At 34.8% G+C, this 26294-nt stretch overlaps 5 protein-coding genes and 4 non-coding genes across 11 annotated transcripts; 4 read left to right on the top strand and 5 right to left on the bottom strand.

Annotated features, from left to right (window-relative positions):
* Nucleotides 1-2596: 2596 nt before the first annotated feature.
* Nucleotides 2597-4450, top strand: LOC102614711 (aldehyde oxidase GLOX). The gene has a single exon (XM_006473543.4). The coding sequence runs from the start codon at nucleotides 2698-2700 to the stop codon at nucleotides 4303-4305; it is 1608 nt and encodes a 535-aa protein (XP_006473606.2). The 5' UTR covers nucleotides 2597-2697; the 3' UTR covers nucleotides 4306-4450.
* Nucleotides 4451-9947: 5497 nt separating this feature from the next.
* LOC102615014 (histone H3.3) lies at nucleotides 9948-11095 on the bottom strand. Its single transcript, XM_006473544.4, has 4 exons — nucleotides 10927-11095; nucleotides 10584-10660; nucleotides 10398-10488; nucleotides 9948-10285 (listed from the first exon to the last, which is right to left on the bottom strand). Exons 1-4 carry the CDS (start codon nucleotides 10996-10998, stop codon nucleotides 10115-10117), a joined length of 411 nt encoding a protein of 136 aa, XP_006473607.1. The 5' UTR covers nucleotides 10999-11095; the 3' UTR covers nucleotides 9948-10114.
* A 2239-nt stretch (nucleotides 11096-13334) lies between these two features.
* Nucleotides 13335-15559, top strand: LOC102615307 (uncharacterized). Of its 2 annotated transcripts, XM_006473546.4 has the most exons (4): nucleotides 13335-13531; nucleotides 13599-13696; nucleotides 13947-14117; nucleotides 15148-15559. In XM_006473546.4, the coding sequence occupies exons 2-4, from the start codon at nucleotides 13601-13603 to the stop codon at nucleotides 15229-15231; spliced, it is 351 nt and encodes a 116-aa protein (XP_006473609.2). In that variant the 5' UTR covers nucleotides 13335-13531; nucleotides 13599-13600; the 3' UTR covers nucleotides 15232-15559. The 2 variants fall into 2 exon arrangements, with proteins under 2 accessions (XP_006473609.2, XP_006473608.2); XM_006473545.4 differs by having other exon boundaries at nucleotides 13338-13696.
* A 592-nt stretch (nucleotides 15560-16151) lies between these two features.
* LOC102615788 (protein BASIC PENTACYSTEINE6) lies at nucleotides 16152-19096 on the top strand. Of its 2 annotated transcripts, XM_006473547.4 has the most exons (4): nucleotides 16152-16378; nucleotides 17323-17367; nucleotides 17585-17702; nucleotides 17821-19096. In XM_006473547.4, the coding sequence occupies exons 3-4, from the start codon at nucleotides 17634-17636 to the stop codon at nucleotides 18757-18759; spliced, it is 1008 nt and encodes a 335-aa protein (XP_006473610.2). In that variant the 5' UTR covers nucleotides 16152-16378; nucleotides 17323-17367; nucleotides 17585-17633; the 3' UTR covers nucleotides 18760-19096. The 2 variants fall into 2 exon arrangements, with proteins under 2 accessions (XP_006473610.2, XP_006473612.2); XM_006473549.4 differs by lacking the exon at nucleotides 17323-17367.
* A 797-nt stretch (nucleotides 19097-19893) lies between these two features.
* Nucleotides 19894-19979, bottom strand: LOC112497765 (small nucleolar RNA R38). The gene has a single exon (XR_003064748.2). It is a non-coding gene; the product is annotated as a small nucleolar RNA R38 (small nucleolar RNA).
* A 99-nt stretch (nucleotides 19980-20078) lies between these two features.
* On the bottom strand, nucleotides 20079-20166 carry LOC112497774 (small nucleolar RNA snoR20a). Its single transcript, XR_003064757.2, has one exon. It is a non-coding gene; the product is annotated as a small nucleolar RNA snoR20a (small nucleolar RNA).
* A 71-nt stretch (nucleotides 20167-20237) lies between these two features.
* On the bottom strand, nucleotides 20238-20321 carry LOC112497764 (small nucleolar RNA R38). Its single transcript, XR_003064747.1, has one exon. It is a non-coding gene; the product is annotated as a small nucleolar RNA R38 (small nucleolar RNA).
* Nucleotides 20322-20385: 64 nt separating this feature from the next.
* LOC112497773 (small nucleolar RNA snoR64a) lies at nucleotides 20386-20467 on the bottom strand. The gene has a single exon (XR_003064756.2). It is a non-coding gene; the product is annotated as a small nucleolar RNA snoR64a (small nucleolar RNA).
* Nucleotides 20468-21355: 888 nt separating this feature from the next.
* Nucleotides 21356-24323, top strand: LOC102616667 (bZIP transcription factor 29-like). Its single transcript, XM_006473550.4, has 4 exons — nucleotides 21356-22759; nucleotides 22857-22989; nucleotides 23109-23193; nucleotides 23874-24323. Exons 1-4 carry the CDS (start codon nucleotides 21777-21779, stop codon nucleotides 24074-24076), a joined length of 1404 nt encoding a protein of 467 aa, XP_006473613.2. The 5' UTR covers nucleotides 21356-21776; the 3' UTR covers nucleotides 24077-24323.
* Nucleotides 24324-26294: the final 1971 nt, after the last annotated feature.

A 26294-nucleotide genomic window follows, 5' to 3' on the forward strand; every position in this document is an offset into this window, starting at 1 on the left:
TTTTTATTTTACTTAATAAATTTTTTCTGGTGCCATCGAGGTTTCCCAAAAAAAAAAAAGTTTCCGTTTTTTATTGTTAGATATTGGTTTTGTTTCATGCATAGGGGAAGAGAGGATTTACAAAAGATCTTGACAAAACTTTTATAGCTTTTTTCTTTACAGTGTGTCATGCATGCAGCGCAAGGCAGCGAAAAGAGATGAATTAGCTTTGACAAAAGGAATATTTTCTCAGCGAGATGAAATCTCATTTAATTTCTTCAGGCAAAAGTTTTGAATCCAATTACAGAATCTACGGACAGAGATTAAAAAACATTCTACATTTTGTGCACGTGATCAACTCCATTAAAAAGAGTAAACATACAAATGGAATTCCCTTAGGGTCCAAATTAGCTTGTTAAGATATAGGTATTTTACCCCTTTGTAAAGAGTGTTATAACCAAATTGGATAGTGTTTGGCTAAAAGTATGTGAATTTGAGGAATTATGATAGTTTTCACTATGGAATTTCTCTAGAGCAAACATGCGAGTGTATCGAATTATGCATTGGAGCAAGATTATATATAATATCTTGCTACAATATAATATTAAAGAGTAATTTTTCAATCAGTGATCCCTGACTTTAATAAAGTCAGTGATAAGCTAAAAAATAAAATAAACACATTCTTCAATGTATTGTATTTTGTACTGTAATATATTGAAATTTAATTTTTTTTTGTCTTTTAGACAATCTCTGATTTTATTAGAGTTAGAGATCCCTAATTAGAAAACCACTATAATATCAAATTATAATTAGATAGTGCAATTTAGCTTAAATCCAACTTTTGACTTTTTAAGAAAACCAATTTGATAATGATTTGATGTTTGGCTTGTTTATCTCTTCTTCCAATTTTTTTTAATGCTTTATGAGTTACTATGTTCACACCGTTTACCAAGTTGGCCAAATCTTGCTTTTATGGTGCTAGGTTCTCAATTTGTGCAACTCGGTGGGCTGTGTACATTTTTTTCAGATTCAAAACCCTAACTCGATCGCTCTGTGATGTTGGTACTCAATCGTAAATAACTTTTCGATTCCCCTATTTTGGGTTATATGAGGCCGACACCATTATCAGATTTGTAAAACTAATAACTAGAAAAGAAAAAAAGAAAATTACTACCCACAGAAACCAAACGCGGAATCTAGAGGAAAGATTAATTAACAATATAGGCTAGATTAATTAGGGTTAACTTATTAGTTATTATAATCCCTACGCATGAAAAGAGTCGTCTAAACGTATCTCTAGCAACATGACTCAGAGAATATGAATGATAAGTGAGGAATAATTCCAAAGCTAATAAAAAGAGCAAAACGACCAAATCACCAAACGCTGACAGAAGCTAATGATTTGGACATTATTCCGGAGCATGTATTTCATGACGAAAACTCTTGAGCTGTCCGGCCATCGAGAAAAGAAAAGAGAATCAATTCAGAGAATTAAATAATAAAAAAATCAGTGTGCACCGACAAAAAATTAGAAGAACAGAGAGAGACGCGGACCAGAGAGATGCGCGGCTGTTAAATTGTGAAAATGTACATTGGAAAAAAAAAAAAAAAAAAGAAGAAGCAAAACTATGAACTTTTATTGCTGTACGATGACAATCAGAAAGATGATGAAATATTCAACTGTTCCAACCACAACTCGTATCTTTTGCCTCATTCTCTGATTTAAAGCTTCAATTAAAACAAACCTAATTAATTAATTAATTAATCAGATGTGCTTCAACTAAAATCAGAGAACAATCAATAGAAACCCATTTTCAGTCCTCACATTTTCATGTGTCATAAAATGTGTACCAAATTAATATAACCCATTTTCAGTCCTCATACTTACACGTGCCATAAAATGTATATTAAGCTACACAATAATCAAGTTATCTACATTTTGTATGTCTTGTCTAATTTTCTCTTTTAAAAAATAAAAATAAATTAGAGTCTCTTGAAAACTTTTAAAGATTTTGTGTTTATGCCTTTTGAGGTTAGTGTATAATTAATTATAATTCAATTACTTTAATTTCTTATTTATTAAGCAATAAACTCATGTAAATTTTACTCATTTGAGGTTAAAGTCATGAGAGAATTTTAGTCTAAAAATGACACCTTTGAAAGATTAAAAGGGGCAAAAGCTCTTAATAGAACATAAATAAAGAGATCAAAGAGAGAGAGAGAGATGGGGAGGGATAAATTTTAGAAATGAAAGATTAATGATTGTTGAAAAAGAAAAACAACCGGCCAATATCTTTCATAGAAATTGGCTTTAAAAATAATAAGATAATTGGCTAGGACAGAAAAAAGAAAAGAAAAGAAAATTAAATAAATGACTATAAACTTAAGCAAAGAGCCTAATGTACGTAGATGAAAATTAGTCTGTACAGATAACACAAAATTAGTCTTTACAGTTGCCCAGGCGAAAATTACTTTTTTTTCTAATTAATTATAAAGTAATGTTTTTTCTTATTAAAGAAGAATATATCAATTTCATTGAGGAGAATCTTGCCCCCACACGTTTACTTGCGTGTGGGATGTTTAAAATGTCCGCCCTCTTACAAGTATTTAAAGGAGACAAACCTCGAGACATCCACTGCACACAAAACCGGACCACAGCAAGGAAACACTCAGATCCAAACCCAAACACAAAATACATAATTCCAAAAAAACCCAACAATGGGCCAGTACTCATTTATAGTACTCTTGTTTCAGCTCATTTTGTGCAGCCACCGGATTGTGACCGACGCAGCGGGTGGCGGGTGGCAACTCCTCCAGAAAAGCATTGGCATATCATCCATGCACATGCAACTCCTCAACAACGACCGTGTCGTAATGTTCGATCGATCTGACTTCGGACCATCAAATTTATCGTTACCCCCTGGCAAGTGCCTTAAGACTGACTGCACTGCTCATTCCGTTGAGTACAGCGTTTTGACCAACGAGTTTCGGCCTCTTTTTGTGCAAAGCAACGTATGGTGCTCCTCAGGCGCTGTGAGGCCTGATGGCGTCTTGATCCAGACCGGTGGATTCAATGATGGCGAAAAAAAGATCAGAAGTTTCGTGCCTTGTAACGATGAATCCTGTGATTGGAAAGAAATTGACGGACTTGGTGCTAGAAGATGGTACGCCACTGATCATATATTGCCTGATGGTAGGATAATTATCATTGGCGGGAGAAGGCAATTTAATTACGAATTTTATCCGAAAAATGGTGCTCCGAACGTGTACAGCTTACCATTCTTGGTCCAAACAAATGATCCTAGAGTCGAGAACAATTTATACCCCTTTGTTTTTCTCAATGTTGATGGATTCTTATTCATTTTTGCTAACAATCGAGCAATATTGTTCGATTATGTTAACAACAAGGTGGTTAAACAGTACCCAGCTATGCCCGGCGGCGATCCGAGGTCTTATCCGAGCTCGGGCTCTGCGGTTTTGCTTCCATTGAAGAACTTGCTGGCTCCCAGCGTTGCAGCTGAAGTTTTGGTGTGTGGTGGAGCCCCGAAAGGAGCTTATGAGCAAGCAGAAAAAGGTGTCTTTATCGCAGCTTTGAATACGTGCGCACGGATTAAGATAACCGACCCGACTCCAACATGGGTCCTGGAGACTATGCCTCAGCCTAGAGTCATGGGTGACATGACATTGCTTCCCAATGGGAACGTGCTACTCATCAATGGTGCGGGTAAAGGAACTGCCGGGTGGGAACTCGGGCGGGACCCGGTTCTTGCCCCGGTGGTTTACCGACCTGATAACATACCGGGGTCGCGTTTCGATTTGCAAAATCCATCAACCATACCCCGCATGTATCATTCAACAGCAGTGTTACTTCGTGATGGCCGAGTCCTTGTTGGTGGCAGCAATCCCCACGCGTACTATAACTTCACAGGCGTGCTATTTCCTACGGAACTGAGCTTAGAGGCATTCTCTCCCTATTATTTGGACGCTCCTTTTGCTAATTTGCGGCCAACAATCGTTCTACCCGAATCCCAGTTTACGCTAAAATACAAGCAAAAGTTTAGAGTGCGATTCTCAGCCAGCGGTCCAGTCGCCTTAAATAAAGTGACTGTAACGATGGTGGCGCCATCGTTTAATACACATTCTTTCTCAATGAACCAGAGATTGTTGGTGCTTGCAAGTGACACTGTGACAAAATTGGGGAACTCGGGTTACGAAATTGTAGTGAATTCACCCGGCTCTGGAAATCTTGCACCGTCCGGATATTATCTTCTATTTGTGGTTCATCAAGATGTTCCAAGCGAGGGCATTTGGGTCCATGTGCAGTAACTTTTTTTTTTCCCCCTCACGTACTCTGGTTTCAAAGTAAAAGAATTGTTTGAGTTAATTCTATCTTTACAGTTTACAGATTTATCATACCAATTCTACCAATTGCAATTGTATTTACAAAAGTAATAATGATAATAATAATATATATATATAAAAAAAAAGAGTGAATTGTTGTTTCATTGTTTGTTACGTGTATACGTGTGTGTGTGTGTGTATATATATATATATATGTACGTGTGTGTATAAATAAATAATCCTTTACTTTAAGTAAAGGAAAAGGGAATAATTACTTTGATCAGTGCGATTACCCTCTTAAGAATATAAATAAACCAAATTGAATTACGGCAAGCAACGAGAGCTAGAAAAAGAATGCAATGACAAGAAGAGCATATATTATGCAGCTGAAACTAGCTTATAGAGCTAAGACGTGGCAGAGGTATACGTAATAATTAAATATTTAAATATGTAAGCGAGAAAAGGTAAAGCTTTTGAGCTTTGAGATAGGAAACTATTCTCATGATCTCGCCACATGGTCGTATCCTGTTTAGCAGTCAGATGATATTGGTTTTAATAATTTCTCTTTACCGATTAGTCCTTTTGCCCTTTTGCAGATATGCTTTATGACGAGATATCACTTGAAAAAAAAAAAAAAGAAAAGAAAAAGAATACAGCTGTTTTCAGTTTTCCCTCTTATGCAAGTTTTCTCAAGCCTTTGAGATTAATATTCTAGTTTCCCATCAATTGAAGAACCAGCCAAAAGATTGAGTTGCGTTGCAGTTATAGTTGATAGATATATATAGCTTGGGCTGCATTATATTGGGAGGGGTCAAAATCATGTAATGCAAATTCTAATTAATTAAGACTTGTTACTATGGACCTCAATAAAAGGATAGACTCTGCTCAAGAGTCATTTTAAGAGTCAAAATTTTGGCAGAACGTGAACGTCACCTTCCAGGGGACCGGCCCAGCACAGATCAAATCATTCTCTTAATCATAGTATATATGAACATATAATGACTTAATCAGTTCATTATACAGATTTGGAATCAAAGTTGAACCAATGATTGCGGGTAGAATGAAGGCGACATCAAAGGGTTTTTTTTTTCGCTCATGCTGCTGAGATGAGGACTCCCGTTGTGTTTCTTTCTTACTCTAATTAATACTTAATTATATATATATATATATATAGTCTGCATCAGTTACTTGGATTATATATTTTTCTTTCAGGAATACGATGTCGTATGTGTCCAAAATTATATTCCACATCATCATAAAAGATATATATGAAATGTGGAAGAAATGATAAATAGAACGCGGTTTCGATCTACACAATTGTACACCGTTGGTGTTGGCCACCAGGCTAAGTAAAGAAATCACGAACTTGCGAGAAGTGAACGTGTGTTCAAACTACGTACAAAATCCTTGGACTCTTTTTCAAACTCATTTTTGGCCTGGACAGCATCAACATACTTTTGCCTCTACTTGTTAAGTCCTATTTAGGCTTAGATGTCAACAAGAATATATTCACACTCTGTAGGAAAATGTGACCCGGCCATAGTTTTCGAATTTGAAAACATCAATAATAATAATAATAATAATAAGCTGATAAGTTAAATTAGACAGAGGTAGAATCCTTTGATTTGGGTGAACATCCGTGAATGAAATAGAAAAATTAAATTTTGCTTGAGGACATCTTATTAATTTTGGTGAAATAGCACGAACTACATGTGGCATGTGCATGCAGAAACATGAAAAAAAAAAAAAACATAAAACTAAAAGAATAAATAAATAAAAGAGATTAAGGAAAAAAAAATGAATAATTTACACCAAAAAAAGAAAAAGAAAAAGAAAAAAGAAAACATACGCAATCTATATAGGGATAAGTTTCTCGTGGGACAGGTAAAACATGGGATTCATGCATGTGATGTGGGGGAGATCTGAGATTGGCGTTATTGATAGAAAAAAAAAAAAAAAAAAAAAAACAAAACACAGTGAATAAAATAAATGAGAGAATCAGAAAGAGCCATAACCGTGTCGTGTGTGCCAAAAGAGTTTCGGCGCCAGTATTTGCAAATTGCAATTGTTTGCGATTGGGCGGATAATGGCGATTGCCACTTAATGTGTCACGGGTTATTATTGGGATTTGGCTCCTTGAATCTCAAAGTTCACAAACCTGTTTCTGCTTTCTATTTTCAACAGTCTAGTTAACACTTTAGCTACACACGCCCTGTCTCTATCTCGAGCTGGTGGTCCTCCATTTATGGAAAAATGGAACCCAAAATTAAAGAAAACCATCATGAGTTGAGCTACCAGCAACCCTTATAGATATATCTTATAAAACCCTATATTTAGTATGTTTACACTTTTGACCCTAAAAATAATTTTATATAACTAAAAGTTCTTTCTAAACTCTGTTTTCATTCTTCAATACTGATAAATACGGGACAATCGATTATGTCTTAATCGACTATGGAAAATCTATAAATAAATAAAAAAAACAACTATAGAAAAAGTGTTTGAAATTTTAAATTATGAACAATCCAAACTAAAAATAGAAATTTTAACAATTCACACAAAAAATATATTGAATTTAAAAAAAAAATTACTTAAAGGGTGAATGTTAAAATTCTTTTTTGGAGAGAAAAAAAAAATTAAGATTTTTTGGGGTTTTATCCGGAAATAGAAAGAAAGGATAATGATCTGAAACAAGGCTATTGGTATTATGAAAAGTTCTCAAATGAATTTTGTACATGAGAGGAAATCTAAACCAAAATGAAAATATTATGAGTCCCTATTGGGCTTTCCCGAAAAGCCAACAATATTAAAGAGAAATCTATATTTTTTTCCCCGAAAAAGTTGAATACATGCATGTACTCGAGAGAAGTGGTGCACCAGCCCTTACTGGGCTGCAAAGCCAATGCAAGAACAATTTATGTTTAAAAAGAAAAAAAAAAATTGTACAGATAGTTTGTCGGGAAGTGAATCAGGCTCCGACAGTCCGACTCCGTGGCGTGGCTATACATTTATTTGGAAGATTGTAATTTTTCAAAGTTCAAAGGGTCTGTTTATAACTTTCTGTATAGAAATATATGCCTGCTAGTCTAGCATTGCTAGTATATTAACCACTTTGCCAGAGCCTTATCCCGAGCTTGTTCTGGCCCATTGTAAGATAAGAATAAATGTAATGCTCAAAATGAGGACAAGTAACTTAGACCGGTGAAGTCGGTAAACAAAAGGTAAGAACTTGTAGAACAAGTTTAAGGTCAATATTAGTCTAGTTGTGAGCGAGGCAAGAGAGGAACGTCACAGGAATCAACTATCGGTGAGAAAACCAAGTTGAAGCACGATTTGTAAGGTACAAAAAATTGGTCATCAGAAGCCGGGAAGCAGGATCGGTGGACTTTGTACAGGTGCTTTGGAAATTGGAATGTGATTACCAGAAGCCGGGGGGTTCTGTAAATGGATCACTCGGTTGGGGTTAAGCCAAAATCCATGTCAAAATTGTAAGCCACTGGAAAATGGTTACAGTTTTTGCTGCCAAGTGTCGACCTTAAGGTTATATAACGCCTCCCCTGCTTGTTCCATTGTATTTTCAATTTCAATTGGTCATAGAAATCGCCGGGGTGACATAAATAAACAAGTTTCCAGAAATCATTCAAATCACGGTATGATTTATGCTGGTATTGAAATAAGAGTCTGGGCTGAGAAAGAAAATTTGGCCAAGGACTCTTACAAATAAAGGAAAGTCTCCATGTAATTTGCCTTATTCAGAAATGTCATATATGATAAGTCAGACCTGTTGAATCTGGCAAATCTGGTGGCTTACCTAGAGAAGAGTACATTGTAGATGAAATGCAAGTCCTACATTTCCTAATTCCATTTGAGATGATTACAAAGTTTTTGTCAAGCATACAGGAGTATATAAATCATGAGTTATAATGAACAATTATATGTTTCCGAAAATCATCAATGACTTAACAGCCAAAATCAACATTATATTGGGAGTATCACATGATAAAGCAAATTCAATAGGTAAATTACAAAATAAGAGCCATAGCATAGAGGAGACTTGAGTATATAAGTCTAGTGTAGACAATAAAGCACCACAATAGATGGGCGGGCAAATTACAGCAAGTTCAACATGATGCCCCCTCAGGGTTTAAGTTCAACACAATGAAACAAACACCATGCATAATAAAGAACAACCCCTTTTCTAATATTAGTCCTAGTTCCATTAATCTTCCACAAATACATGCAGTTTGCTTCCACAAATATTTTTTTGACCTACCAAATTGATGCAACTTAGATTTACATTTATTTTTTTGTCTGAATTTTTTGAAGTTTAAATGAGTATGTAAATAGATATTTGAATGACATGTTTATATTTTCTTCTTTAATATCTGACTATGAGTGGCATTTTATTGTTTTTATAAATTAAAAATATCTTAAATATAATTATTTCACATTTATGCCATTGCAAATTAAAACAAAAAAGGATTAAAATTTATAGTTTAAGAAATAAATATATTTTATAGGTATATTTAAAAATATAATATTTACTTTTCATTTAAAATTTTCTCATTTAGTCACAAAAATTTCCTTTTTATACTCAAATGTAAAATATTAATCACAAAAAACAAGCATGCTAATTTAAGAAAATGTCTAAAATTAATAAAATTCCATACTTTATATGTTTAACAAACAATTCCTTAACTCCACTAAAAAAGTAGATGGTTGGCATTAAGTGAGAATCGCGATATTCAATATATAAATGATCACTTATATTGAATTCTTTTTTTTCAATCGGCTCAATCGAGATTCGGTGATAAAGTGGGATTGAAAACAAGGTTTCCAAACTTTTGATTAAACCCTAAGATCATGTTTAGCTTGAAGAAAGGGGAGGAGAGGGAAAGAGTGGAATAGAGAAGAAATTAGCAGTTTATAACTCTTTTCTCCTAATGCAATGACCTTTTCCCCTTCTATACTGTAAAATTTTTCAAATCTTCCCTGTTGATGCATCTTTTAGTCCAGCATACGCGAAAAGGACGGATCCACCTAAGAAGTGGCCATACTGAGACTACGACACGGCCTCCTATGAGAGGCTGCAATTTGAAATTTATCAACACGAGACGAAAGCCCAACGAATAAGTTCAACGAGGGGATAGAAAGCCGGCAGGTTATGAACTTCTTTTCCCAGAAAAGAAGCGACGACGGTAATCTGGCAACCGAGGAGTTTGTGCAGTTGTGCTTTTAATAAGCATTACACTTGTCTTTTACTCAAGGTTAAAATTGTAAATGCAAGTTGGGTTTTGTGAGAATGATTGAGGGTGCCAATGGCTCAACTCTAATAAGGCTTATGAAGAAGGCATTTGCGCAAATAGCTGCCCCGCGTAATTTAAACTGCAAACATCGGCCGATATTCCATATTTGTGGTGCCACGTTGAAAACGTATACGATGAGACTGCATCAACTCAATTTAGGGAAATTTTTTTTTTCCTTTGAGAATATTTGACTCAAACAGGAGTCCGTGGAAAGAACCCATTAGCCTTCCAATGAAAATTCAAAATTGGCCGTCTCAAGAAGATTGGCAAAGAAAATAAAATTGCCGAAAATCCATACACGCAAGTCCTTAAAACCACCGATGAAGGTAAAGTGAAACAAGATAAGCTCCACAATAAACATTTATCTAGCAAATATCAAATGCCAAATATTCTTCAATCCATCATATCATTCTTTACATGTAAAAACCGAAATAAAGAAAAACTAGCAAACTAAATAGGAAACTGACGACTACCTAAGGAATCACAAATTAAGCACGCTCGCCTCGGATTCGCCTTGCCAGTTGAATATCCTTGGGCATAATGGTGACTCGCTTGGCATGGATAGCACAAAGGTTGGTGTCCTCGAACAGACCCACGAGATAAGCCTCTGCCGCTTCCTGCAGCGCAAGAACCGCGTGGCTTTGGAACCTCAAATCTGTCTGTCCAACCCAAAACCATGTCAATAATGAATTCATGATTCCAAACATCAATTTCTTTTAATCATAATTAAAAAATTAGCATTATCAGCCGAGCAGATCTTGCAAAATTTACCTTGAAATCTTGAGCAATTTCACGAACCAGCCGCTGGAAAGGCAGCTTGCGGATCAAAAGCTCAGTGCTCTTTTGATATTTGCGGATTTCACTGTAGGTTCAACAAACAAACAATCATTAACCAAATACAAATTAATTAAGCGTTTCTATTCAAAACCAAAAAGGTCAAAATCAAAGAAAATTCACCGTAGGGCGACAGTTCCTGGACGGTAACGATGGGGCTTCTTGACTCCACCAGTTGTTGGAGCAGATTTTCTTGCAGCCTTACATCAATTGGAAAATCAATTTCTCAGATCTAACTAAGAATTACCATTCAGCAAGAAATAAAACTAGTGCAATAAATTACTGAAACCCTAGGCTGAAGACAGAAATGTTTGCTTGTAAACGTACATGCAAATTTTCCCGCAAGTAATTTCTAATCAAATTGCGTAGAAAACATTAAACACCGACCACTTCTCTAAGATAATTTTCCTTCTAACCAAACAGACTAGGGAAAAAGACAAAAGGATGAAACCCTAGCGAGACACACCTTTGTGGCGAGCTGCTTCCTCGGAGCCTTTCCTCCAGTTGACTTGCGCGCGGTTTGCTTCGTACGGGCCATTACTCTTTAATCACCAACACAAACTGCAAAATGCACAGATCTGAATGCAACGCCTCAATAACGTAAAGAAATTCAAAGAAAAGTTTGTGAATTCCAGGTTTAAATAGGGAACAAAGGAGTTACGTCGGTTTTTTAAAAAGATACTTGAAACGGCGGCGTTGCAAGCCTTTAGAAAAGTCCTTGATCCTAGTGCTTGTCTTTGATTGGCCCGTTTAATGATAGGGGGATCGCCAGCTTGGACGAGTTGTGTTTCTTCTGTGAGAGAAAGTTGCTGCCGACTCACATGAGTCAAAGTAGTACTAATGTTTTAGTCCCTTTATAATTTTAATTTATTTAATAAATATATAATTTAATCATTTTATTAAATAAGTCTCTAACTTAACTTTATTTTGAAAAGAAAAGAAAAATTGAATTGGGAAGATACATGAAAATAAAACAAAACCTATGATATTAAATGAAAAAGTATAAAAATTTTACGGCCATAACTAAAATTGTATTGGGTTAGACCGAGCTAACCTAGGCATTGGCCCGCCTTTGCTCTATTTAAATAATATAAATGTATTTTTTGTTGGCACTTATTATCTTATGTAATAATAAAAAATATATAATTATCTCATAATTATTTTATGTAAAAATATAAGGTACACAATTATTTCATAACCATTTTAATAAAATTTTAACGATCGCTAAAAAAATGAAATAATAATTAAATTTTTACTAAACAATTGTGAAAGTAATAATACTCTTTTTTATTTATGTGTTATCCTAACTGATATAATATTTATATAATTCACGTATGTCAAATTCGTAAATAACATAAAATAACTAAGGGCCAGTTTGGGATTGCGGAGGCTGATGAAATAAGTTGATTGTGTTATGCATATGAAATAAGCTGCTAATTAAAAAAGTAGTTTGGTGTTTGTTAAACCGTATTGTTGCGGTTGTTGCGAGTTTAAAAAGTAGAATACATGTATTTGGTAAATTTTATTCTGAAAGTGTTGTTGTATTATTTAACGACCAAAATGGGCATACGTTTTAATTTTTTTATTTTATGTTTAATAAATTGATTAGACATATTTTTTCTTAAATATGTGAAATTAATTAAAAAAACTCAATTAAGAAAAATCTAAGAACTTCATAATCTATTACATAAAATATAATAAAAATTTATACTTTTACATAATCTAAATAAAATAAAAAGTAATATGTATTACATTCACAATAAATTTTTTACAATAAAATTATGACTCTAATAATTTATATATTAGGGTTTATGAACAAACACGATATAATTATTTTTTTATTAAAATACTAAAGTTATAACAAATATTTTTTAAAAAATATAATAATTTATTAAATAAGCTTATTATAAAAAATAATCTTATACTTAATTTAAAAAACTACAGGCAATATAAAAAAATTATAAAATAAACTATTTTTATAAAAAATTATAAAATAAACTATTTTTATAAAAAATTATAAAATAAACAGCTTATTCGGTTTTAACCTCCATCCCAAACGGGCCTAAGGTAGTGTTTACTTGCTGGAGTGTGGAGTGTGGAGTGTGGATTCCTCCCACTCCAGTGTTTACTTACCTTAAAAAAGGAGAGAGTGGGAGTGAGAATCCGTGGGTCCCACTCAATTTTGGAGTGGGGAGTGGGATTCCCACTCCCATTGGGGAATCAATATGTGGGAATCCACTCCCCCTCTTTCCATTTTATCCTTATAATTAAAATAAAAATAAATAAATAATATTTAATAAAATAAATAAATAATATCATATTTAATAAAATAAATAATATCATATTTAATAAAAATAATAATTATATCATATTTATTTTATTAAATTTAATAAAATAAAAATAAATGAATATTATATTTAAATTAATAATATTAAACATTAATTTTAATAAATATTAATTAATTATTTAATTAATAATAATAAATATTTTATTCTAAAAAATATTAATTTTGTACTATATTATCAATAATAATATTTCATTTGTGTTGCTATTATTAATAATTTTTATTCACATAATTTAAATTTAAATTAATAAAAAATTATAATTTACATAATTAAGAATATTAGTAATTATTATTAATTTATAAATATAATAAAATATTTATTTTATTTTCTAAATATATTTTTTATTAATTTTTTAATTACAAATTATAATTCTGTACATAAAGATAAAATTATAATTTAAAATAATTTACTCCCAATCCAAAATAAAATAAATAAATAATTAAAATTCTAATTAACAATTCATACTTTCATTTAGTCTAAATAAACACTTATTTCCAATCCCACTCCACACTCCTAATCCAAAAATTCTCACACCTCAATATTCCCACTCCAATAAAAAAAATAAACGCAGCATAAGAACCGACAGAAACTTCTTAAACGGCGACAATGTTCCGCCGACATTACACTATCGAGCGACGAAGATTTGGAGCCGTGCAATGGTGATGCCAGCATCGAGCGGCCAAGATCTGGAGCAGCGGCGATAACGCACAGCTTTGAACGGAAAGCGTAATCTTTCTTCCGCCCGCACTCGTTAATATCTAATTCGAAACTGAAAATTTCACAGATATTGCAGCTATGGAGGGCAGAAAGAGCAGAGGCTACACGTGGGCAATATTGGCTGGACTCAATGCTGCTCTTGCTGCCGTTTCCGCTAAATTCATCTCATCTCAGGTATTCATTTTCTCATCTCTCAATATGATTTCAATTCTGGGACTCAATTAGGCAATCAATTTAACGGATTTCGACTTTTTCCAAATAGGGAGGAGATATATATTTGATTTAACTAAATGTTAACCTTTGGGCATCAATGGCTTGGTGTTTTATAGATGATGCCAGTATCATTTGTTTAAAATTGGAAGTCATTTACTTTGTGCTTGACTTAGTGTGTCATTAACCTATGATTATTTCTTGTTATTAACAGATGATTAGATATGGTCTGGTGATACTATTTAACGTGGCCATGTGGGGATGCTACATCAACAGTCTTAGAGTTCTCTCGTCCCTACAGGCTACCGTCACAAACTTTGCTACTAACTTCCTCTCTTCTGGTCTAGCTGGATTCTTCTTGTTTGAGGAACAATTGTCGTTTCAGGTAATTATATTTATTGGTTATGTGGTTAACAGTGTTGGAATTTGCCCACAGGGTTTGTGCATGCTTTTATCAATCTGGATCTTTTTAGGATTCCTCTTGCTCCACTGAAATAAAACAAAAATGACTCTGGTGTGAAGTATTGTGACCCTTACCTTTGCTTATTTTTAGAAGGTTATCTTAAGTATTGCACACCATGACTTAGTGACTCACCCCAAATTGTTTGCATAGTTGGTTTTGTAAATTGAGAAACCATGAAAGTGTTTGTTTGCCTCTGGTGGTTTGTCCTTCAATGAATGATAGTAGCAAAAAGATTGTTCTATGCTAGGTGATGTTCTTTGGTGTAACCAGAATGATCGGGAGAAAGTCAAATACTATGGTTTTCAGTTTGTTTGTGCTTGGCCCCAAACAAATTGTACTCTATATTGATAGGTATCTGTTGATATGCATGCATACCATTATGTGATGGGGAATCAATATTTTATTTTTTTAGAATATGCAAGAAAAGATTGTCTTTCTGCAATTTTTCTGAGTATCAGGATATGAGTATTTAGCGGTATCTTATCATATTGGCTGAAAATGAACTACTCATCCCAAAATCTTCATTCTAAGTGATGTAGCAATCACCATATGGATGTAGGATGGTGTAACAATTTATCTTGAAAAATTCATTATCCATTCGATGAATACCACATCATGAGGGCATCATTTGTGAGGATAAATTATTAGGATTTTTTTTTGGGTTGAGTATTACTTATTGAAATCTTAGAAGGTGATTGATAAACTTTAGAATCCATTTAAATGGAAAAAAAAAAAAAAATTTCTTAGGCATCTCTATTGTGTGTCCTGTGCTTTCCTTTATCTGTATGGGATAGCATAATTTGCTTGCAGTATTTGACTTGAGTTGTTTTGTGAAACCACATCACGGTTTTGATTGATCATTGAATTTGAAATGCTTCTGGCCAAAGTACATATTGTTTTTGATCACCTTACCCATTAATTTACATATTTTTGATAAAACCTCATTTTGCAGTGGTTTGCAGGCGCCTTATTCATTGTAGTTGGAGTGCTTATTCTTAGTAAGTCAAGTATAGAGATGAAGGACAGCATAGATTGAGGTTGAAGCAAGATAATGGTTGGATCCAATGGTGCCTTCCCAAGAATTTCATTGTTTGAATTGAGGCGGGTACATTAAGGAAATGGCTGTTCAAAGAGCTTGGAGCCTGTACTCCTTTAAAAGTATGTGATAGAGTGCTTTATGATAATAAATAGATAGTATTGATCTAAATTGAACCAGTGGGTCGGCTCCCTATGGACCCTATCCAAGTGGCCGAGCCGATGCTATAGTCCATTGTATGTATGAATAATTGGCTTCATTGAAGTTAATTTTTGAAATATTTGAGCCTTTTTATGTAAGAAAGAGGATGAACATTCATCTGGTTGAAGATGCTCTTCGATTTAACTTCCGTCAAAGAAAAGCATAAAACATTGATGGAACATAAATAATTCAAAAATGTTATAATTCTATTCGAAAGAAAACATGTAATTGGGAAACCATGTGTATTTGGGATCTGATTCTTACATTCTTAATTAAAATATTAAATTTGTAAATTCAGCAAAAATAACATGGCTAGCATTACCACTTTGTGACTCCTAAATTTTTTTTACGTTGAGTCTATGACAAAAGAAAAGAAAGCAAGAAAAAGAAGAACACACAGGCAACAACTGTCGCAAAAGAGGCTACCAATTTCACTCCTTGCATTTCCTGGGGTCCATGACAATATGTCCTAATAAAACAAACAATCACAAAAGCTTCGATTAAGTATAGGAAACGCTGACGCACGGTCTTACCATCTCTCCTCTCTCCCAACCCACCAAAACAATCTCAACCGTCCAATCAACCAAGAATCTCTACGCTTAGTCCACTTTGAACGGTGGAAACCGACTCTATCCGTTGGCCCATTTGCCTCACCTCATCACAGTAACTCAATAGGCTTCTTCATAAAACCGCGAGCAGTGAGTGAAGTTTAACTGCTATCTATGAGTTAAGTAAAAAACAAGACAATAAAAATAGGGACAGATTACACAGTCGATGAGCAATGAAGAGTAAATGACAGACAAAAACAAAATAAAAAAGGACATACATAAAGTAGAAAAATTCTCTTGCTCTCTCTCTCTCCTGCCCTGTACTGTGCTGTTCCCTCTTCCACAGATTCTTCACCTCTTGATTAGGGTTGTTTCACCCTTGCTGGCTCCTTCACCTGGTAAGCTTTGATTACTTTTTCCTCTCATATTATTTTATATATTTATAAATTTTATCTGTTTCTGCTTGCTATAATCGCGTACAACATTTTTATTTTTTGTTACATGAAATTGGTTTAGTAAATAGCTGAAGTGATATGAAGCGATTCAGAATTGTTTCTCGTGTCAGTTTCTGTTGGGTAGTTTTTGTTTGTGCAAGCGAAGCTTGCTTTGACTTGCTATAACTGTTTTGATTTCTACTGTTCTGGTTCTGTTGTAAAGTAAGTGTCGTGTAAGATTGTTTGGTAGGTGAATTTTGAGTTTCCCATCTTAGGTATTAGCAAGAAACAGTGTGTTTCGGTTTTTGATTGAAGCATAGGGTGTTTGACTAGACGAGAATTTGGATCTTGCTTTGGGGATTGGAGATTACTTAGCAACTTGGAAGTTGGTACAATTATTCAAGTTTTTTCAATCGTATTTGTAGAACTTATGGCTCCCAACTGGGTTGGATACCAGTCATTTGGATATTTGTTTTGTGTGATGCATATGAGGTAGTAGTTTTTTATGTGGAACTGGAACAGCAGTTACCATGTTTGAGATTCTTATGCTTTAACTTGACCTATTGACGACGTATAATTGGTTATGCAGTTGTGGTTGTGCTTGGTGATTAGCCAGTCTGAGAATGTTGTATGTGTTTTTTTTCCCGCTTCTGCATCTTAGGGCTTCTATGAAATTTCTGTCCTGTAGTTACTTACAGTTGCTTGGCTTTGTTGTCCTTATCCATCTTCCATGGAAGGTTATTTCAGCGACATTCAGTGTCATGCATCAAGTTTCATCATAGGCTGCCTTGAGTGTGACAGGGTTGATCTTGTCTAAGTCTAGAAGTTGTTAAATCATATAGTCATTGGATTGTTGGGTTTCCTTCACATGATGATTATATTGTCACATATCAATGTTTCCTGTGCAGGGATTGGCAGGATTTGTTTGGGCTTCTGATGTCAATTTTTTTTTGGTAATGTCTTTGCAATCATCCTCCACCCCGCCCATCCACATCCTTCATATCTCTCTCTCACACACACAGATTTTGGTTATTGCCTGAAACATGAAGGAAATCTTGTGCATATTGCAAGAATGAAATCTGAGTCCCCTTTTGTACTGTGAAAAGCAGGATATTTTCCATGAAAATTAACATTTAATTATGCTTATTTGACTCGGCGTTGTACATTTAGTTGAGTAGCATATCTGTTATTAGCAAATTCAGCTTTTTGTGCATCACAAATGGATGACGGTGGGCATCGTGAAAATGGAAGACACAAAGCAGATCAGTATAAAGCAGCTCAGGGACAGGTATGTTGAAGAAATTCTGCATAAACAATGTGGTTTAACGTATCACATTTTGCAATGTAAGCTTTTTGCATATGAGATCCTCTGTCTACTGACAATTCTTTCACTGATGTTGCCGCAGTGGCTCATGCATCACCAACCATCAATGAAACAGATAATGACCATTATGGCTGAGAGAGATGCAGCTTTACAAGAAAGAAATTTGGCTATTTCTGAGAAAAAGGCAGCTATTGCAGAGCGAGACATGGCATTCTTACAGCGAGACACAGCCATTGCAGAGCGAAACAATGCTATTTTGGAACGAGACAATGCCATTGCTAGTCTTCAGTATCGAGAAAACTCCTTGGGTGGTAATATGTCATCATGTCCGCCAGGATGCCAAATATCACGTGGTGTGAAGCACATGCACCATCCACAGCAGCATGTACATCAGCTGCATCACGTAAGTGAAGCTGCTTACTCAAGGGAAATGCACACAGGTGATGCCCTCCCAGTGTCTCCTGGCGCTTCCGAGGCTGCAAAGCCACGGCGGTATAAACGAGCAAAAGAGCCCAAGGTGTTGTCACCTAATAAGAAGACTGCAAAATCTCCTCGGAAGGTGAAGAGGGAGAATGAGGACCTGAACAAGGTCGTGTTTGGGAAGCCAAGTGAGTGGAAGAGTGTGCAAGATTTGGATGGTGGAGATGATGATGTAAACAAACAGTCAACAGCATCAAAGTCTGATTGGAAGGGTCAGGTATTGGGGTTGAACCAGGTTACGTTTGATGAGTCAACTATGCCACCACCTGCATGCTCATGCACTGGGGTATTAAGGCAGTGTTATAAGTGGGGAAATGGGGGATGGCAGTCAGCATGTTGCACAACCTCCTTATCAATGTATCCGCTACCAGCAGTTCCCAACAAGCGGCATGCCCGAGTGGGTGGGAGAAAGATGAGTGGAAGTGCTTTTAACAAGCTTCTTACCCGGCTCGCAGCTGAAGGCCATGATCTGTCACATCCAGTTGATCTAAAGGATCATTGGGCCAAGCATGGAACAAACCGCTACATTACAATCAAGTAGATTTTAAGATACCGATTCGGATGGAGGAATTTGGAATCTCACTGTAATGGTAAGGCATGATTTTGCTGGAAAACAAGAATCATAAATAGCCGCCATGAGGATTGTTAGGTATGGGTGTTTCATTTTTCATCCCATCTCTCTACTCACCATCACGGTATCACCATTTTTGTTGTCAACTGTATTAGTTTAATGATATTTAAGTTCAATATGTGTTGTTGTACTGAAGCTATCCTGAACGACTCTAGATAATTGTAAAGATCTGTATCTCGAAATCTTGTTATGTATGAACAAAAGTGTTGTATAAAGTTATCCATGGTCATTTGATTGTTCCAAGTTATCTACAGGATTGACACTCAAAAAGCTCTTTTAATGTCCTCGTATTTATGCCAAATAAAATCAAAATCAAAATCAAAATAAATTGTTCATTTTGTAGAAATTGTTGGAATTAGGATGAGATATATTATCATTGATGTATTTACTTTATCTTAAAATTAAAATAAATTATTACATAAAATGACTTTAAAATTATTATCATTATTAATTATAATTATCATTATTCAAAATAATTATTGTTAATAATAATACAATTATCAATTTATCACCATCATCAATAGATCAATCAATCAATAGTATTATTATTATTATTATTATTGTAAAAATTATTGTTATCATTAACAATAATTCCAAAAAATAATAATAATAATAATTCAATTTATAAAAAAATTAAAATTATAAAATTAATGAACGAGAACATTCCCAATCGTACCAACCCTTCTCATGGGATCAAATTCTTATTTCCTAATTCGAAAAACACGTGGTCCTGTATACTTCATTCTTATGCCCTGTAACTACTATTCATTCAAATAGGCAAACACCATTCCTTTCAATTCCGAATTTCAATTTTCCCAATCAGAGAGAGGAATCGGGGAAGTAAACCCTAAAGCCTAAACCCACCATTAATCTACTAAATGTTTGACCCGTCCCTGACGACTTTAACTTGTTTGTTTTTGTTCGCCGGTGCTGTTATCTTCTTCATATTAGACATTGTAGCGTTCAATAAATAAGAAAATAAAAATATCGAACAGTGAAGCAGAACAACAACAGAATCAATGCTTGGCGATGAAGATTTACAGTGTTTATGTCAGATTAAAAAGAAATGTCAGCACAGATAATCAGCCAGGGATAACTGTATTATTATTGATTTCTCGTCATCCATAAACACTGTCAAATTTTCTGAAAAGGAAAATAAAATTGAAACTTCGGCAAATAAAAATTTTATGACAGCACAAATCAAAAGCTAAAAAACATGGAATAGAAAAGCCTCAGACCGTCCTAGTTCATGAGTTTCAACATTAACGCAAGTGAGAACACCCGCAGTCTGTCAACCATTCCAATGTCGTCATCGGCCCCTTTTTCTAATAACAAAACAAAAAACATCCTGAAAACAAAATGTAAAATTATTAAACTTTGCATCATACAGTGGTGTCAGAGTTTAGAAATATCAGCAGAAATAAGTCAGACAGGGATAACTGTATAATTCATAATTCTCATCATCCACGAGTTTTACAATAATTTTTAAAAAAAAATTTAAAAAAAATTTAAGAAAACAGTTTGAACAATAATGAGGCATCAGATCTTCCTATTCAATGCATTTTAGAATCATAGCACCCAAAACAGAGTCTGGGCATTCAACAAATCGGCATATTCATCATTTGACCCCGTCAAATTCTACACAAAACATGTTCATAAAAGAAACAAGAGAAGAGGGGGGGAAAAAAAAAGAGAAAAAGAGGCATTTGCGACAGCAACTACAGGAACTGAAACAAGAAAGTAGAAATAAGAGAGACGGCTTAAATGAGCTAGGGTTTTAGAATCGAACTCTAGCCTCCAGGTGCCATTTTATAGGCAGGGTTTTCTTGGTCTCGAGTCTTTTTGCCTGGCTTTTGGGCTTTAATCCGACGGCCGAGATGTTGGATTCGAAAGCTGCAGGCGTAATGGGTTTACGAGGCGATGTTGGGCCTAGTCTTGTGATGCCCGCAACACTTGGGCCAGGTCGGTAAGAGAGGGAAGCTCTTCGATGAATTCCAATCATTTTCACTTTCTAAATAACGTGCGTTCTATTTCCACAGTTATTTAACTGCCACAGCTACTATGCTTGATAATTTCAATGTAAATTCACAATTTTATTATTGTTATTATAGTTTAATCATAGCCTTATTGGAAACTCCAATGTATCCTACTCTTAGTCAACTCAAAATAACTTCGAAGAATTAGGAGAAAAAAAAAAGTATAGTCAAAAGTCAAGACATCAACCAAGAAGTATAATTTGCAAATAAAAAAATTGATAAATTTGTAATCATACAAATTACCCCCTTTTTTTTTAATCTATCAGTGCAATATTATTCCCAAAAAAAAAAAAAGATTCATTACAATAAAATAAAGGATAAAATCTACGGCGGCGACGAAGGAAAACAGATTCCCACACCAAAGTCCAAACAAAAACCGCGTATATGTGGCATATTCTAGAATTATAGATTTAAAAAAATTTAAAAAAAAAAAAAAGCGAAAGAAATTTATTTAGTTTAAAGAGGAAAGTGAAGGAGTGAGCAAAGCCAAAGACAAAAGACGGTGTGGGGTGAGTCTTACTCTTAAAAATCCAATCTTGTCCTACACGAAACCCTTGTGCTTCTCTCGGTAATATTGAGGTTTCACAGATTTTTTATTTATTTAATATTTCTAATTCCGGCAGTTTTTGTAAATTTTGGCGTGATTACCGCCATATTTGCTTTCACAAAATCTCCCCTCTCAGATTCACTTTCCATTCTCAGCTCTCATTTGCCGTGTACGGACATCTTCTAAACCGACCATTCGGGTTTTGTTTTTTAACTTTTAAAAATAAATAAATACTTTGTTTTGCTTTGATTTTACAAAATATGCAAAAACTTGATTCTTCATCATCATCATCATCATCATCATCTTGATTTACAAAGCCTGTGACTGTTTACAGTGCAAGTCAAATGAGTCCAGACAGCAACAAGAGACCAGGTATCCCTCCTTCACACCCAAATAATAATAATCCTAATGCAATTTCTTTGCCTTTTCCACATATGGTGCTGCCATCATCTCATTATCGACCATTGCTTGATTCTTTGCCTCCATTGAGTCCTTCTATGTCTTCTTTCTCTGACCCTAATTCTGGTAATAATACTACTAGTGTTTGTATTGACGAAAGAGTTGTTAATTCTCTTGGATTATCAATCCCTTCTCCTGTTAATAGAGTCACTAATAATAATGGTTCAAGGGTTTCTGAGAATTTGCCTCCCCGTCGAGGTCATCGACGATCTAGTAGTGATATTCCTTTGGGATTTTCGGCTATGATTCAATCATCGACCCAATTGATACCCATTGGTAGTAAGGGAGCGATTGAGAAGCCAATTCAGTTGGTTAAGCAAGAATCCGAGTGGAATAATGTTAAGAAGGATGCAAGTAGGAATGTGGAAGGGATGGGTGAGAGGAAATCGGAGGAAGATGTTGCGGATGATTTGTTTAACGAGTATATGAATTTGGAGAATATTGATACATTGAACTCATCGTGTACTGAGGATAAGGATATGGATAGTAGAGCTAGCGGGTCTAAGACGAATGGATGTGAGAGTAGTGATAACGAGGTGGAAAGTCGAGTATATGGGAGGAGTAGCTCCGGTATTTTGAGTGAGAAGAGGGAGGGGATCAAGAGGAGTGCTTGTGGAGATATTGCTCCAACTGTTAGGCACTGTAGGAGTGTTTCGATGGATAGTTACATGGGGAATTTGCCTTTTGATGATGAATCACTGAGACTTCCTCCGGGAGGTCAACTTTCACCTGGCAATCCAAGTGATGGGAACTTAGCTAAGATGAGCTTGGAGTTTAATGGTGAATTCAATGATGCTGAATTGAAGAAGATTTGGGCTAATGAAAAGCTTGCAGAGATTGCTCTATCAGATCCGAAACGTGCCAAAAGGTGTTGTGCTTTTGACTTTTATCTGCATTAGTGTTCATCATTAATGACATTAATATGTCATTGAGCTCTTTTTCCCTTGTTTCTTTACCCATCTTAGGATTTTGGCTAATCGGCAATCAGCTGCTCGTTCCAAGGAGAGGAAGATGCGATACATTTCAGAATTGGAGCAAAAAGTTCAAACTCTGCAGACCGAGGCTACCACATTGTCTGCCCAGGTGACAATACTACAAGTGAGTATTGCAGAGTTGATTTTGCCCATTGCTGAGTTTTTAATTGTTTTGCTCCCATTTTTAATTCGAGCAATTTTGATTGTGCACTTGTTTGTTTTCCTTACCTTGTTCTTCTTCAGAGAGATTCTGCGGGGCTTACAAGTGAGAACAATGAGTTGAAATTCCGACTTCAGGCCATGGAGCAACAGGCTCAACTCAAAGATGGTATAAATTCGTTTCTTCTTTTTTATTACCTTCTTCTACTTCATCTGTGAACTCAGACCTATCTTATTTATATGCACAAGGTGTAAGCTCTTTTGTTATTGTGATTTATATCTGTTGACTACACCAGAAGTGCGAAACTTTTTCTGTGTTTCACCTTTTGTTCTGATATTGCTCTTAGCATTTGATTCCATGGCTTGTGAAACATACTGAGGTAGTTTTCTTTCATTTAATCCCTTAGATAGATTGATTGATGGCTTGTTATACTATTCATCATTATTTTGATTGATTTAACGACTAGCGCTTCTGAATAGCAGCACTTTCTTTGTTTTCTTATGAGAACTCTTCTCCAGCACGGTTCACTGCTCCTTAGCTCTCTTGAATGAGTTGGTCGGGCATATTAGATATGATTAACACCTCAGGATTGATACTTTGTCCTTGTGCTTTTGATTGGGGGCAGTGAGACCAGTGTTGATCATTGCACTGGTTCGGTTTGTTACTTGTCCTCTATTTATGCAATTAAGGGCATCTTGACTCGTGTTAGATTTATCTCCATCTTCCAAAGCAAGTTAATGGATTTTCTTAGTTTTTACTTATGGATTAATAAACTATTTTAGGATCACGCTGTCATAAAAAGGGGTTTTCTGTTAGTTATGCATCCTACTTTGTGCTTGATTTGGCAGCTTTGAACGAGGCATTGGCTGCAGAAGTACAGAGACTGAAGCTCGCTGCTGCAGAGGTCAATGGAGAGGCCCAACTTTCAAGCCGCATGGCTCAGCAGCTTTCCATTAATCATCAGATGTTCCAGATGCAGCATCAGCAGCAGAACCAAGATGCAGGAGCAGCCTCAGCGTGGCCAACTGCAACCTGGGCAGCAAAGTCATGAGGCTGCTATGCATGACTGGAAGTAATAGGCCGGCCATGTCGGCTAATAGTAGTATAGCAGTATACGTAGGCTCAAAAGTATCGTTCAATAGTTATTTTATATATAAGTGAACCTTGACTATTGTTCTTGTTTTCTTGGTTGGTTTCTTGTGTCTAGACAATGGAGAATCCAACTAACTTTGCTTGTTCATCCATTTGCCCGGAATGATGTTCCAATTTTAGAAATAAATAATTGTGTTTGCTCAGAATATTTACAATATTATATTTTATATTATGACTACGGTCTGAATTGCCTAGATCAGTGATTGGCCACTAAACGACCACCAATTCTTCATATCCAGTGATCAATAGTTTAAAACAAGAAAAACGGTTGTTTGTTTCAAGATTCATTATTAGTAGTATTATCGATAAAGTAATCGGCTGCGATGAGGGCAATTGAAAGTTTTTAACGGGTTACTTGGTGAATGTTTGTTTCAAGATTCATTATTAGTAGTATTATCGATAAGTAATCAGCTGCGACGAGGGCAATTGAAAGTTTTTAACGGGTTACTTGGTGAATGTTACGTAAGATATGGAACAAACTCTTGGTACCATAATTCATGGATTCGCGAACATGGAATCTTCTGGAAAATTGAATTTATGCTTTTATAATTGCACAACGAAAATTTACCAAGAATAATTTAGAAACCTGCGTCAACTAGAGGGAGAGATTCTTCTTCTAATAGTGCTAGTGTTTATGGGTTGGGGACTGTGGCAATTCAATACTATTTCTTTGGTAACAAGCAAACAATTGTGGCAGTTCAATTCTATTTCTTAGGTTTTTTTTAATTACACAAGACTATTTCTTAAATTACAACTCATATTACATGGGATTATAATTGATATTTACAAATCAGATTATTACTAGAACCAACTTACATCAATGCTTATGGAGCTCTGCCCAGATTTTTAATCTTCACTAATATGCGAAGGATGTCTACTCCACTCACACTTAGGTAAGGGAAAAGATTATATTTACTCAATTATACATTATAATTAAGGAATGAAATACCCCCACGTTGCGTTTGTGGGGGTTCGAACTGCTACTCTCCTGCCCTGACCACTCGGCCAAAGGGCGAGTGGCTATTCTATTTCTTAGGTTACAAGCAAACAATTGTGCATTTGTCTCGGTCTACCTATTCGTGGAACGGGGTTAAGTATCCAGCGTTCGTATTGGTGCCTTGGTGATGGTCTTTGTCTGCCTTGTAACGAGCAATTAAAATTCAATACAGGTATTATTGTCTGTTTGATGATTTTGCATAATTTAATTAATTTGCTTAAATTAATATTAGTTACCATAATATATGTGTGTGTAGGGATGGGAATGTTATCCGCAAACTTGCACCCCACTCAAACTTGTCTGTCAAAACTCGCTTGCTGTGGATAATTTTGTGGGTTGCGGGTGGATTTGGTATTAGCCAAATATCCAGTGGATACTCGAATAGATATACACCAACCCGCAACTTTTTTTTAATACTTTTAATTCAATTTTAATTGAAAAAAATTTAAATCTAAAAATATATAAAGTAAATAATGTAAAGTGCAAACGTGTGTGCAAGTTGCAACATGCCTAAGTCCTAACAAGCTTTAATTTAATGTATGGATTATTTTATACTTATTATAATTTTGTATGAACTATTATTCTTTAACTTAATGCATGCATTATTTCATTATTATAATTTTAGTCTTTGGATTAGTACTTAAAACATATTATTCTTTAAAAAATATTAATCTTGATTATTATTGTAGGAATGGTGTTGGATGGATGCTAATGGTGGTGAATGAAATAAATATCTTTTTTTGGAACTTGTGTTTAATGATAATATAAATTGATAATTGTTATTTTTAAATACTAGTTTGTAGCTTTTTTTATGGATTTATATATTTTATTCTTAAATTTCAAAATTTGTGTTGGATTGATGTTGAAAATTTAATTTTGCATTTACATTGGTTAAATTTAGAATTGAGTATGTTATGTAGAATTTTAGGTTGTTATTAATATAAATTTATATATTGAATATTTGTGATTTTAAATGTGAAAACCCATAAAAAATTCCTTGGGTACTATTGCGAGTTTGGTAATTGTAAAAACCCACAAAAGGTGGATTTTCTTTACAAAATTGAAACCTACAGCAAGTTACGGGTAGGTTTGGCAATTTAATTTTTGTGCAGATTTGAGT

This window comes from Citrus sinensis, chromosome 5, assembly GCF_022201045.2.
Source record: "Citrus sinensis cultivar Valencia sweet orange chromosome 5, DVS_A1.0, whole genome shotgun sequence".
Classification (NCBI taxonomy): domain Eukaryota; kingdom Viridiplantae; phylum Streptophyta; class Magnoliopsida; order Sapindales; family Rutaceae; genus Citrus; species Citrus sinensis.